Source organism: Rhinopithecus roxellana, chromosome 3 (assembly GCF_007565055.1).
Source record: "Rhinopithecus roxellana isolate Shanxi Qingling chromosome 3, ASM756505v1, whole genome shotgun sequence".
NCBI lineage: Eukaryota > Metazoa > Chordata > Mammalia > Primates > Cercopithecidae > Rhinopithecus > Rhinopithecus roxellana.
Window position 1 is genome coordinate 167,372,375 of NC_044551.1, and position 15,060 is coordinate 167,387,434.

The 15,060-nt window shown below is 51.5% G+C and overlaps 1 protein-coding gene across 2 annotated transcripts in view; it reads left to right on the forward strand.

The window, feature by feature from the left end:
• ERGIC1 (endoplasmic reticulum-golgi intermediate compartment 1) overlaps positions 1-15,060 on the forward strand; it is a 120,641-nt gene that overhangs the window by 99,198 nt on the left and 6,383 nt on the right. For both annotated transcript variants that reach the window (XM_030926932.1, XM_030926931.1), the window contains exons 8-9: positions 1,026-1,126; positions 3,774-3,896. In XM_030926932.1, the coding sequence (XP_030782792.1) occupies positions 1,026-1,126; positions 3,774-3,896 (224 nt within the window). The remainder of the gene's footprint in view (positions 1-1,025; positions 1,127-3,773; positions 3,897-15,060) is intronic.

Consider the following 15,060-nt stretch of genomic DNA (forward strand, 5'->3'; position numbering starts at 1 on the left):
TGTGCTTTCATTCATGCCCCTGTCCAGTCATCCTTCCATCCGTTCATTCATTCAGTAAGCATTTGCCACGGTCCACTTGGTACCAGGCCCTGCACGGGGCTCTGGGGACACAGAGATGAGTAAGGCTCCATCCCTGCCTTCAGCAGCTCCCCCATCCAGGAAGAACCGATCTGCCGTTGCTTTCTTTCCCCATTTTCCCGTGCAGTTTTTCTGGTTGATAGGCTCTTTTCTTTTTAATACTGAAACATAGTTTGTTTTAAAAGTAAAACTATTCAAACAATATCAGAGGTTGTACAATGAAATGGGATCTTTCTCAAATCCTGCTTTCCTCCCCAGAAGCTAAAGCTGCCCATGGTTCCTTGGGCATCTTTCCAGATAATTCTCCTATATATGTACATGGATAGAGAGTGCCTCCCCCTCCCCCAATCCATGACTTGGTTCTTTTCCCTGTTGGAGAATAGCTGCTCCTAGCACCCACTTTTTTTTTTTTTTTGAGACGGAGTCTTGCTCTGTCGCCCAGGCTGGAGTGCAGTGGTGTGATCTTAGCTCACTGCAACCTCCGCCTCCCAGGTTCAGGCGATTCTCCTGCCTCAGCCTCCTGAGTAGCTGGGATTTTTTAAATTTTTAGTAGAGACGGGGTTTCACCATCTTGGCCAGGCTGGTCTCGAACTCCTGACTGCAGAAGATCCACCCGCCTCGGCTTCCCAAAGTACTGGGATTACAGGTGTAAGCAACCGCGCCCGGCCAACACTCACTCTTTCATGGTTGCTCTGTCGATGGACGTTTGGGTTGTTTCCAGAATTTTAATAATGTATATACAGTGCAGGAGGAAGATCCTGATGGATAGAGTCTCCCAATTCCCGGTGTCCAAGGGGAGAAGATGAAGAGCAGTTGGTTGGTGGTAAAACTGTGGGGAATGAGCCCCCTGTTGTGCCCGGGGGTTTAGGATTAGGACTGAAATGGCACAGAGCTGTCAGCGGGCAGTGCCCATCCCCCTGCTTCATTCTGCTGTGTCCTTCCCGCAGCCCTGGCCTCCCACGACTACATCCTGAAGATTGTACCCACGGTTTATGAGGACAAGAGTGGCAAGCAGCGGTACTCCTACCAGTACACGGTGGCCAACAAGGTACGCGAGCGATGGCTGGGCCGAGCTCTGTGCGGCGGCGCCCTCTGCTGACGGAGAGCAGAGACGACAGGCGGCTGCACGGACGCACTTTCTTCCGGTTCCTTTCTGGAGGCCTTTCCTGGGGGTTAGCTTGGGCCAGGCTCTGTCTCTGGGTAAAGGTGAAAGGCCTAGTCCCTGCCATGTGGCAGTCTCAGAGTCAAGGAGAACAGATCTACCAGGAGATAGGGTTTGAGAAAGAGCAGGTAGGCCCCGTCCTACAAAGGTCCTGGTCCTTTAGACACAGACCCCAGGGTGCTCAACACACACAGACACTCCTGCTCTCAGAGCACAGGCACTTTACCCAAACTCATGAGGCTGCTGAGTCACACCAAGATGGCTATTGATTAATTTGCTGTTGATTGACAGAGGTGTCCCCAGGACCCCAACACTCAAAGTCATGGAGAAGACACCAGGCCTTAGTGGGCAGCAGAGCATGGTCAGAGTCTGCAGAGTGGGATGGCCCAGAAATTAGTAGTCTCAAGCTAAGACAGCCTTGGGCTTCCCCAGGGGCACCACACCAATGGGACATGAATACTTGAAGCCTGTTGGTTAAGATGCCCCTGCTAGACCCTGGTGGATGGGTTTTTCCCACTTACCACCTGGACTGTCCTTTTTCTTCCATTCCAAGGCTGCCCAAACCCCTTATAAGTGATACCTGTTTAGTTCAGTTAATTATAACAATAATAGGAGGCATAGCTGTCAGTCATTGAGTACTTCCTGGGGGCTAGATGTGCTAAGCTCTCTTCTTCCATCTTCTCAATCATCATGACAGCTCTGATGTTGAGACTGTTATTGAGCCCATTTTGTTGATTTGGCCATCGAGGCACTGAGAGGTGGTTGTAGAGCTATAAAGTGGCTGAGTGGGGATTAGAACAGGTTTTCCTTGAGCTCCAGAGCCTGGCTTCTTGGTCACCTCATGCCTCAGTCTAAGGAAGGGGCTGTGAGTCTGCCCACCTGCGAGCTGCTCTCTGTCCAGTGACTTAGTCCCTCTGTTCTGACTCGCCCTAAATGGATGTTCCCGGGAGCTCTGTTTCTTTTATTCACTGTTTCACAAGGGGCATCTCATTGTAACCCTCACATGCTCATAGCAACTAACAGATGAAAAAGCACAGATGCAAGCTCAGGACCACACTGCAGTTCAAATTCCAGCTCAGACATTCACTAGCTGTTGACCCGCGACATGTCACATAGCCACTGTGTGCCTCAGTTTACTCATTCATAAAATGGAGATGATACTTTATAAGATTGCTGTCACGTGAGGCAATGTTTTCAAAAATGCCTAGCCCACCAAAAAATAAAAACCTTTAGGTAAATGATACTGTTGCTATTTTTCACTCTTTTTCTCTGTCCCTCGGCTCAAGGCTGTGACTCAGACAGTCAACCTACCCCAGAAGCTCTCCTGGAGAAAGCTGATCTTCCCTTACTCAAAGCTCCTTTTCCCAGTGCTTTGGCGAGGCCGAGCAGCCAAACAGCTTGTGAGGCCGAGCAGCCAAACAGCTTGCTCAGCTTCCCTGTGGCTGCAGCCGCACTCTGCCCTGGGAGCAGGCAGCAGTGACCCAGTGGGAGGTCAGGGCTCAGTGTTACCTCTGGAGCGGCCTGGGCTCCTCAGGCTCAGCATTTGGGGTTGGGGGTACCCCAGTGGTTCAATATGGTCTCCAGTTGTTGCAGATTTTAGCACCTTCAAGTGCCTGAACTGGAGAGATCCCAGGGGTCATCATCCCAGGCCCATCAGTGTTTAGATGGGGAAACCAAGTCCCTGAGGGAGGGAGGGGCTGGCCCAAGGACGCACTGTTAGCTCAGCCCCTTAGTAGCCTTAGTCCCTGCTGTGTGCATTCTTGGGAAGGTTGGTGGCAGGGCGGGGCCTTCTGGCTTTGCAGTTCAGTCCATTCCTCTGAAGAAGCTAGTGCACTCCCCACACGGCATTTACACCCATCACACACACACACACACACACACACACACACACACACACACACCGGGTCTCCTGCTTATCCATCATGTGTGGCTCAGAATGTCCCCTCCCCAGTCTCCCAGATGCCTCCTGGGTGAATGGGTCATTCGTTCATTTGTTCATGGCCCCCTCAACTCTCCATGACCCTCCATCCAACATGCGTGATGTCGCAGTGTTAGGGATATTCTTATGTCTTCCTCCTTCTGCAGACTGTGACTCCCTCTGGGGAAAGGGCAGGACTTGCTCACCTTGGGGTCCCCAGCAGCCAGCCATAGACCACCACAGTGGAGGCGTTCAGCAAACCATTGTTGAATAAATGAATGGATTTCGCATGGCCTAGGGGTTGAAGGAGGCCATAGGCCTTTACTCAGCCAACAATTACACTTTTCCTTTTACAGCTCTGCTTTCTAATGTATTTTCTGATTCTGGTGCTGCTTGCAGCTCACATGGTCAATTTCTAAACAACCAAGGGGGTCAAAAATGCCCAGCTGTGCACAGCAGAGTCCAGGGCCTCCAGGGGAAGGGATTGAGAGAGGGAGTGGGGAGTCGGGCTTTGTGGAGCAGAGAGGGAGGGAAGTCCTTTCTGGAAGGTTACTGGGGGACCCACCCACCCTGGGACACAGTTTGTACTTCTGATTCTCATATCCTCTACCCCAGGAATACGTCGCCTACAGCCACACAGGCCGCATCATCCCTGCCATCTGGTTCCGCTACGACCTCAGCCCCATCACGGTCAAGTACACAGAGAGACGGCAGCCACTGTATAGATTCATCACCACGGTGAGTGGCCTGGGGCAGTGGGCTGGGCCCTGAGCCAGCCACCCTGCGCCTGCTCTGGGCCCCTTTCCTTGGTGCCCGTCACCTGTTCTTGCTGAAACAGGATGTAGCCTACAGGGCTAGCGGCTCTGGCTGCGCACAGGAGGCTTCGACCCACAGGATGCTGAGAAATGTTCTCAGAAACACATCAGTATCAATGACGTTTTGTCTAGAAAGTATTTTCCAGAGGCGAATGCCCCGAAATCCATTTAATTCTTGAAGCAGATCTCCATATGGTTCCAGTAGATGTTTAGGATTTTCTCCAGTTTTTCATTGTTATGGAAATTATTCTTAGCAGAGTTTATCCTTTAATGTGTAAATTTTGCACCAAAGATTTAACTCATTTTTTTTTCAGGTCTAATTTCCAGTTGTAGCTGCTGATAGGGTCAGATTTTTCTCTTTCCTTCCTCCCTGTTCTCTCTTTTTTGCCGTGGTCTTTACCACATCCAGTTTTCTCTAGGGCGGCTTCAAGCTGATGTTAGTTTTCCTTTATGCTGATTATTTCTATCACGTCTACTGTTTCCTGGCCTCCCATTCAGAAGGTCCTTGGGGTCAGAACAGGAGGGCCAGGGTGCCCTACTTCACCCAAGAGGCCCAGGAGGCACTGAAGAAGCCAGAGTTAGCTGAGATGGAAGAGACAGGGTGGCTATCCCTACTTCACAGATTTGGAAACTGAGACCTAAAGATAAATATAGCATTGGGAGGCCCTTATTTTTCTGTACTTCTTTATACTTGTAATGATGGTTCAAGATCAAAGGTCTTGGCTCTTTGATTTCCCACAATAACTAGGTCAGTATTAGTCAGGACTCTGTTACCGAAGATCCAGAACCAGACCTTGAGCTGGCCTGAGGAGTAGAAGGTCTCAGGCATGGCTGGATCCAGCCTCAAACATTGCCAGGAATAGGTCTCTGTCTTCGGATCTGCTTTCCTCTATACTGACTTCATCTTCAAGTAGAATTTACCAGTAGAAATGGCCTCTTTCTCAGTCATTCTAACCAAGTCCTAGATAGGACAGTGCTCTCACTGGCCCAGCTCAAGCCTCATGCCATCCTTGTGGCCTAGGAAATCAAATGCTCTGGTTGGCCAGGCTTAGGCCCTGTACCTGCTCTGGTGTCAACCCCATCCAAACCACAGGGACAGAGATTGTGAGGAATGAGGTTCCTCAAGAGAAAAGGCAGGGGCCAGCTACTAGAAGAGGAAAGAGTGGGTGCCAGGAGGCAGAACAGTGGGATGCTGTGACAGGGTCTCTGCCTTCTCATCTGTGTGGTAAGAATGATCATCTCTGTTCCTGCCACCTCCCAGGGCCTTGTGGGACTCAGAAGATCGTGAAAGGAGAAGCTCTTTGTAGATATGAAAGCCAAGTAGGACGGGGCACAGTGGCTTACACTTGTAGTCCCAGCACTTTGGGAGGCTGAGGCAGTAGGATCACTTGAGGCCAGGAGTTTGAAACCAGCCTGGGCAACATTGTGAAAGCTTATCTCTAAGAATCTTCTTAAATTAGCTGGATGTAGTGGTGTACGCACCTGTAGTCCCAGCTACTTAGGAGGCTGAGGTGAGAGGATCACTTGAGCCCAGGATTTTAAGGCTACAGTGAGTCATGATCATACCACTGCGCTCCAGCCTGGGCAACAGAGCGAGACACTTTCTCTAAAAAAACAAAACAAAAACCCCCACAAAACAGACAGAGACATACAAAGGGTGTCATAAGTCTGGTGCTTACATGAGCCTCAGACAGTTTTTTGCTGTTCTCTTTAACCACATAAAAGTTAAAAACTTCTGTTCAACAAACGGCACATAACATAAAGCAAAAACACCACACACAGCCTGGGAAGATACTGGCCACACATATGGGAAAGAGGTAGCCTTCAGAATTCATATGTAAAGAACTCCTAGAGATCAGTAAGAAAAAGTTAACAACCAGGCCGGGCGCGGTGGCTCAAGCCTGTAATCCCAGCACTTTGGGAGGCCGAGGTGGGCGGATCACGAGGTCAGGAGATCGAGACCATCCTGGCTAACATGGTGAAACCCCGTCTACTAAAAATACAAAAAACTAGCCGGGCGAGGTGGCGGGTGCCTGTAGTCCCAGCTGCTTGGGAGGCTGAGGCAGGAGAATGGTGTAAACCCGGGAGGCGGAGCTTGCAGTGAGCTGAGATCGTGCCACTGCACTCCAGCCTGGGCGACAGAGCGAGACTCCGTCTCAAAAAAAAAAAAAAAGAAAGAAAAAGTTAACAACCGAAAAAAAATAGACAAGGCCAAGGACCAGCTCTTCACAGAGGAGATGATACTGGCAGTGAAAAGATGCTCAAGTTCACTAGAAATTGGAGGGATGAGATTTAAAACAAGACTCAATTCAGGCCAGACATGGTAGCTCAAACCTGTAATCCCAGCACTCTAGAAGGGTGGAAGCAGGAGGATCACTTGAGGCCAGGATTTTGAAACCAGCCTGATTACCACAGCAAGACCCCATCCCTACAAAAGAAAAGTTAAAAAGTTAGCTAGACATAGTGGTGCATGCCTGTAGTTTCAGCTACTTGGGAGGCTGGGGTGGGAGGATTGCTTGAGCATGGGAGGTTGACACTGCATTGAGCCATGATGGTGCCACTGCACTCCAGCCTGGGCAACAAAGTGAGACCTGGTCTCAGAAAAATGAAAAAATTAAAAGACCCAATTGAATCCTATTGGACTGACAGAAATTGAAAGCTTGGCCGGCTCACACCTGTAATTCCAGCACTTTGGGAGGCTGAGGCGGGCAGATCACCTGAGGCCAGGAATTCAAGACCAGTCTAGCCAACATGGCAAAGCACTACTAAAAATACAAAAATTAGCAGGGCATGGTGATGTGCACCTGTAATCCCAGCTATTTGGGAGGCTGAGATGGGAGATTCACCTGAACCTGGGAGGCAGAGGTTGTGATGAGCCAGGATCACTTCACTGCCCTCCAGCCTGGGCAACAGAGTGAGACTCTGTCTCAAAAAAAAAAAGAAGGCCAGTCATGGTGGCTCATGCCTGTAATCCCAGCACTTTGGGAGACCAAGGCGGGTGGATCACGAGGTCAGGAGATCAAGATCAACTTGGCTAACATGGTGAAACCCCGTCTCTACTAAAAATACAAAAAGTTAGCTGGGCGTGGTGGCGGGCACCTGTAGTTCCAGCTACTGGGGAGGATGAGGCAGGAGAATGGTGTGAACCCAGGAGGCGGAGCTTGTAGCGAGCTGAGATTGCGCCACTGCACTCCGGCTTGGGTGACAGAGCAAGACTCCGTCTCAAAAAAAAAAAAAAAAAAATTGAAAACCTGCTACGACAAAGGTTGGGAAGATGTGAAGCCACAGGAACCCACATGTACTACTGGTGTGCAGGGACGTGGATGTAGCTACTCTGAGGGGAGATGCACAGACCCCAGGACCCAAAAAATCAGGGGATTTGTGACCAAATGATTTCACCCAAGACCCCACAGGGTAGCACACCCCAAGTGGGTCTTGGTGCTGATTCTTACTCCAGCTCTCCTACTTCATTCCCACGATAAGCCATACACAGAGATACAAGTAGGTTCCCTGGTGCCTCCATGCAGGTCTAGACCACTCCTCAGAGGCCCTAGCACCTGTAGCATTGACTGTAGCAGAGAAACCTCCTCCATCCATGCCTCACAGTAGGGTTCAAAAGGCTCTTCTCTGTCCCTGTTTCTGTTTGCTGTTGTATGGAAAGCAGCTGAGACTCTGGGCATTAAAAATCACCTGGTAATGGCCAGGCATGGCGGCTTATGCCTGTAATCCCAGCACTTTGGGAGGCTGAGGCAGAGGTATCACTTGAGGTCAGGAGTTCAAGACCAGCCTGATCAACATCGCAAAACCTCATCTCTACTGAAAATACAAAAATTAGCCAGGCATGGGGGTAGGCATTTGTAGTCCCAGCTACTCGGGAGGCTGAGGAAGGAGAATCACTTGAACCCAGGAAGCGGATGTTGCAGTGAGCCAAGATCATGCCACTGTATTCCAGCCTGGGTGCCAGAGCGAGACTCTGTCTCACAAAATAATAATAAATTGGCCGGGCGCGGTGGCTCACACCTGTAATCCCAGCACTTTGGGAGGCCGAGGTGGGCGGATCACCAGGTCAGGAGTTTAGGACCAGCCTGACCAGCATTGTGAAACCCCGTGTCCACTGAAAATACAAAAAATTAGCCGGGCATGGTGGTGTATGCTTGTCGTCCCAGCTACTTGGGAGGCTAAAGCAGGAGAATTGCTTGAACCTGGCAGGCAGAGATTGCAGTGAGCCGAGATCACACCACTGCACTCCAGTCTGGACAGAATGAGACTCCATCTCAAAAAAAAAAAAAAAAAAAAGAAAAGAAAAGAAATCACTTGGCAAGTGGCTGAGAAATGAAGGGACTTCATTTATTCACTTAACATTTGCTAGAATTCACCATGTGCCAGCCTCTGTAGCAGGCACCAGGGTCAGCTGAATCATACACAGTCCCTGCCTTCAAGGAGACCCCGCTGGTGGGGCAGATGAGTGAGCGCAGGGAGCATTGGCGGGGCTGTAGTGGAGATGTGTGCCTGACACTGCAGGCAAACGAGAGGGCGCCATCCCCTTTGTTTGGGAAGCTCCAAGAAGGGAATCCTGTGATGGGCATTGAGCTGAGGAGAAAGGGCCCCAGGAAAGGGAATACTATGCGCAGAGGTGCCCAGTGTAACGTGTCCTATGCAGGCCGTGCCACCCCCTTTGGCAGGTGACGGACTCCCCAGTGAGCCGCTGACCTTCTGAGAGCAGGAGCCTCCGAGAAGCCACAGGGGAGACGCTTCCTTCGTCAGAGACCCAATGCCTCCATGACTCCTTCTTCTCTTCCTGTCCTTGGCCACCAGCCTGTCCTCCATCTCTGCCCCACCCACCTCTGCTCAAGCATGGGCTGACAAAGCCCCGGGCTTGTGGGCCACACTGCTGCAGGGAACCTCCTGACATCATTAGCCTGGTGGTTCTTCTGAAGGCCCCGTGGCACCACCTTGGTTGCCATGGTAACCGTGGGGCCAGCTCTGAAGGAGCCAGCCGGCTGGCCGTGCCTGGCAGATGGCGTCATTGTGGAGCTTCAAAGGCCCTTGTCACAGGGCAGCAGATGTGGGGATGACGCCAGCACTCAGACACACACATACACACACGGCACAAAGATCCCTGGGAGCCCTCGGAGGGTGGGGTGGGGCTGGGATGGAAGTGGAGGCACCTGCTGTGGCTTCTCTTTCTCTCTTTTTAAAATCAAACACTTGCGTGCAAAGCCCCTAAATGGCAAATGGGGGCCTCTGCAAATAGCTCCTTAGAGGGGCTGAAGACGAAGAGGGGCTTAGGTCAGGATGTCGTCATGTGGCGGCTGCGGGGCTGGGAGGCAGCTGTGGGTGGGCTGGAGGGAGGGAGGGTAGAGGCAGGTGGGGCCTCCCAGATGCATTGCTGAGTGTTAAGTACCTGGCTGCTTCCGGGTTGCCCCCCCACCCAGGGTCTCACTGTCCCGAAAGGGCTTGTGTATCCCCAGTCAAAACAGTTTTTCCTCCTGGAAGTCTCTAGCCAGGCTTCCTGGAGCTCCTCTCTCTCGGCACGTGGGGCACCTTGCTCAGAGCGATGTTCTGTGCTCTATCAGAACATTCCAGTGCTAAGGGAGTAAACAGATCATGTTTGACGACATGCAAGTAATCCCCTCCAAAGTGCTCCCCTCCCACACAACACATTTGTCCCCTGCCACTTGCTGAAGCTCCCTTTTTGAGATTGAGATTGCCTTCAAGTGGGTTGTGGTGACAGACTGGATGGCTTCAGAGGTGTCAGATCTCTTTCCTTGCGTGGTTGATTTTATTTTGGAGGAACAGCCAGAAGTCACAAAGCGCCAGTTGGGCCAGTGTGGCTGGGATGGTTTTTGCCCACCAAGAAGTACCAGATGGCGATGACACCCTCCTGTTGCGTGCTACTCAAAACCTATCATTCTTGAAGATTTGTGCAGCTCACTTAACTCGAGTGGTGCCCAGGGCCCTTGGCCAGGGCTTAACTTGGGTATGAGGGAGAGTTGCTACAGGGAGCCCCACCCACAGATGTTCCTCTCTGCTGCCCTCCTTCATGCTTTCTAACCAGGGGACTAATCCCCCAGACTTTAGATTGCCCTGCCTGGTTGCCAGGCCTGATGATGACCTCCGGGTCTGACTTACCTGTGTCCCCAGCATCCAGTGAAGGGCCTGGCCTGGACACAGGTGCTCAAAAATGTGTAAGGGGCAGCTGCCTAAAGAAGTGATCATATTTTCAGCTGGGCGCAGTGGCTCACACCTGTAATTCCAGCACTTTGGGAGGCCAAGGTGGGCAGATCGCCTGAGGCTAGGAGTTCAAGACCAGCCGGGCCAACATGGCGAAACCTCGTCTCTACTAAAAATACAAACAATTAGCCAGGTGTGGTGGTGCATGCCTGTAGCAGGAGAATCACTTATACCCGGGAGGTGGAGGCTGCAGTGAGCCAAGATCATGCCACTGCACTCCAGCCTTGTCTCAAAAAAGAAAAAAAAAAGATCATATTTTCCCTAGCCAGACAGGATGAGGGGAAAAAGTGATCATATAGCTACCCCTATTAGGTAATTACATAGTTACCTCCTTTAGCCCTCCCAGCAACCCCTCAAGGTAGATGATTTTGTTCCTGTTTTATAAATGGATTAAACTGAGGCTCAGAGAGGTGAAAAAACTCATCCAAGAACACACAGCCAGCAAATGGCAAGACTCAAACGTGACCCCAGTGCCTGCCTCTGCAACATCCCCTACCCCTAGCACTGTCTCGGGAGCCTCTGTCTTCCAAAACAAGGGCTGTCAGGGGTGTTGCAGCAACAAAGCCCCCAGAAGTCATAGAACTCCTGGTAAGACAGACACCAGGACCATTTGATACAGTGACTTTCATCCTGGGAATCAGGAAGAAATATTAGAGCAGGAAACAAAGTTTTATTTTATTGTGAATATGCATGGTGAAATCACAGCTTCACATATACAAACTATTAAAAAAGCCATCGTCCATCTGAGGCAGATTGGCTGATAGTTTGCAAGTTTTCCTGCCCATATCTGATACCTTTTGTTCATCTGTTTAGGCTTCTGCAAACATTTGCCAGAAACTAAGGCAGCAAGGGCTGGGGCAGGAAAGAGGGCAGTGGGCATTAAGAAGAATTGACAGGGCTGGGCGCGGTGGCTCACGCCTGTAATCCCAGCACTTTGGAAGGCCGAGGCGGGTGGATCATGAGGTCGGGAGTTCAAGACCAACCTAACTAACATGGTGAAACCCCGTCTCTACTAAAAATACAAAAATTAGCCAGGCATGGTGGTGTGCACCTGTAATCCCAGCTACCTGGGAGGCTGAGGCAGGAGAATCGCTTGAACCAGGGAGACAGAGGTTGCAGTGAGCCGAGATTGTGCCATTGCACTCCAGCGTGGGTGACAGAGCAAGACTCCATCTCAAAAAAAAAAAAAGAAGAAGAATTGACAAGAGACAAACTTCAAACTGAGAAGGTTCTACCCACTGAGATGATGTGAGTTAGAAAAATGATCGTCTTGGCCCTGGAGTGGCAGGACAGCCTTCAGAGCTCCCATATGCAGCCTCGGTTCTCTCCTCTCTGCCCCCACTACCCTGCTCAGAGTTCCCTCGGTGTTTCCCTTCCTTGGACCATGAGCTCCGACAAAGCCAGGTTTAGTCGTCGCTGATCTGTAGATCCAGTGCATCAATGTGGGAATAAATAGGTGTCAAACAGTGAGCAAATAGAAGGAGAGTTGTACGCCTTGGTACACCCCCCACCAAGACGATTTCTGTTCTCCAAGGGACAGAACAGAACCCATATTAGGAGCTTGGTGATTCAGGTCTGGAAATGTGCGAAACACTTCAGTTCAGATCCTTCCGTGGTATTCTGAGCTGAACTAGATCTTCAAGAAGGTTGTGTTCCAGAGACAGATTGCTCCAAACTGGGTCTGCACACAGACAGGGGCCTCCTGGCGTGCACGCTCCCAGAGCAGGTTCGGAGGCGGAAGAGGAACATGAGACCGAGTGGGCTCCATTTTGCACACCAGGCTGGTTTTTATAGATGCACAGCTTCTTACTTCACAGCCCTTGCTGACGGGGATCCCTTACGTCAGGAAATTTGGTACGTAAACCTTAACAGAATTGAGAAGACAGATTCCCTGCATGGGAGCTATCTGTACGTGAAGAGAGGGGCCAGGAAGAGTCTTCCGGCTGGGAATGAGGCAAGGTGGGCTAAGAGAAAAAGCAGGCCCTTGGCAGCCTCCCAAACCTGGCTTCTAGTGATCCTTGCTTACTCGGTAGCCTTGTGACCATAGACAAGTCATTCCCTCTCTGACCTTCTGTGTCTTTGTCTGTGAAATGAGGGTCACCTAGCAGTGGCAAGGATTGAATGAGAAAAGAGGAGAAGGTGCCATCTCAGATCCAGCACATAATAGATGCTCAACCAAAGTGAATTCTTTCGAGGTGGGGTGGGTGGGTATTTTGCAGCCCATAGGAATTGTGAAAATGTCAGGGGGAGGCCTCTACTCTCCCGAGGCCCCTGGAGCTTTGGAAGGCCTGATACCACACCCTCTCCTCCCCCATTCCCAGCCTTTCCAGGGCCCAGTCAACCACTTCCCTTCCACGACTACACCCCCAACTTCTGCCTCCTCCACGACTTTGGTGTTCTCATCCCCGGCTCCAGCCTGTCTGCCGCTGCTGGAGCCTGATGAGATTCCAATTCATTATTTATTTCCTCATGCCGCGCCTCCTCCACACGCTTTTAAAGCAGTGCTGACTGAACAAGGAAAGTGACTGAACAGTTCCTGGGCACTTAGGGTGCAGCAGGCAGCTGGACAGTGTCATCCCAGTCCCTGCAGTGGGCCCCATTCTACAGATGGGGGAAGCTGAGGCTCAGAGAGGTGAACTGGCTTTCCCGGCCAGGGCCACAGAGCTGGGATTGGACCCCAGGAGTGTCTACTCCAAAGCCCACAATCTCACCTCCCACGGCGGTGTGTGTGGTGCCTCTCCATTGCACGCTGTGGGAGAGTAATGGGGAGGGGGGTACTAATGCACTGGGAAGGCGTTTGTGCTGGTGGAAAAACAGGCGTTTAGCTCCCCCTCCAGGGTGCCTAACACATCCTTCCCCTAAGGAATTAAGAACCATAATGAAAATGTAAGGGAAACACACACGCACCTCTTTTAAAGGTAGACAGGCTGACTTCATTCTAGTCACAGTGGGAGGCCAAGAAGCTGACGGGGCCCCTGGGAGGAAGTTGCTGGTGGGCACAGAGGGGCATTATCGGGTAACGTCTGATGAATGCCGCTTCCTGCACTGCCCTCAGACTCACTGGGGCCCAGGTATTGAACTGTCCTTGTTTCTGTTTCTGGAGCTGTGGCTGCTGCCCAGAGCAGTGGTGCGTGCACTGGCCGAGGTGGCCCTTCCTGGCTCAGCGGCCCTGCTTCCTCATCCCCCACAGGGAAGACCCCACCCCAGGTTCTCCCCAAGCCTTGAGGCCTGGTTGGGAGATACAAGAGCATGGCAGCCGCAAGGGACCAAGCCACTCTCAGTCAATGCCACCACAGTCCTAGGGGGTGAGGATTAGTCTTCCCTTCTTTTTTTTTTGAGACGGAGTTTCACTCTTATTGCCCAGGCTGGAGTGCAGTGGTGTGATCTCGGCTCACTGCAACCTCCACCTCCCGAGTTCAAGCCTCCTGAGTAGCTAGGATTACAGGCACCTGCCACCATACTCAGCTAATTTTTGTAGTTTTAGTAGAGACGGTTTCACCATGTTGAGCAGGCTGGTCTCAAACTCCCGACCTCAGGTGATCCACCCGCCTCGGCCTCCCAAAGTGCTGGGGTTACAGGCACGAACCACCATGGCCGGCCAGTCTTTCCATTTTTAAAAGCCACAAAACAGGCACCGGGAGCTAGGGTGGCACAAGAGCACATGGATGGAGGGGTCCAAGCCAGTTCTGCCAGCCTCCAAAGCCCAGGCCCTCCATGGCATCGCTTTCCAGGTGCAGGGTCTCCAGGCGCAGCAACTTAGTGGAGAGGGGCACATCCTGCCTGCCCCATCCGGGGTCTCCCCCTCCAGGCCCACCTTTTCATCAGCACTGCCTTCCCCACGCCCCCGACTGACTCCCCTGAGCAAGCCACCTTTGCCCCTGCCTTGGGTGTGGAACTCTGTGCCTTTCCTGAGCAGGTCATTCGTTCCCTCACTCTGGAACCCACCCATCCGCTCCTCATTCTTTCACTCACTCCTTTACTTATTCAACAACCGCGTCTTGTACACACACCGCCCATGTGGTCAGTTATGTCTGCTGTCTTCTCTCCTTGGGCATTCAGGAAAATGAGTTTTCCCAATAGACTTGAGGTGCTGAGATTTAGGGAGCTCCCTCACTGGCCAGAGGGTGGAACCCACTTCTGGCCTAAGGTGCTTTGCCCTGCAGGGACGTTCTTCGTCACAAACACATCTTGGCACTCACCTGAGGACACCCTGTCTGGGCCTCAGCTACCCGATCTGTTGAATGGGTTGCTGGGTAACTTCAGAGGGCCCTTGGAGTGTGTGGGCCCCCGGCAGCCTCAGAGAGTCTGCCCGTGGTGCCTGGGACACTCTTGCTGTCCTGTTCTTATATGACTCATCCTGCCCTCTGCTAAAAGTGCTAGAGAGAGAACGGAAGTTGAGACCCAGAGGTGTGCTCTGGGGAATAAGTAATATTTTACTGATGTTTCCGGTTGAGTGGGTCTCAGGTTTAGAAAATTCCAGATCTTAACCACAAGGTTAGAGCCTTCCAGTGAACTGAAAGATAAGATCAGGTTTCGTTTACTGAACGTCTAAGTGCTAGGTGCTCCAGATGTGTTTTCAGCAGAGCAGCAGGGCTTTTCCCGCTTTATTTTTGTTTTTATTTATGTATTTATTTATTTTGGCAACAGTCTTGCTCTGTCACCTCGGCTAGAGTGCAGTGGCTGAATCTCGACTCACTGCAACCTCCACTTCCCAGGTTCAAGCAATTCTCATGCATCAGCCTCCCGAGTAGCTGGGATTACAGGCGCCTGCCACCATGCCCAGCTAATTTTTGTGTTTTTAGTAGAAACAGGTTTCACCATGTGACCAGGCTGGTCGCAATCTCCTGAGTTCA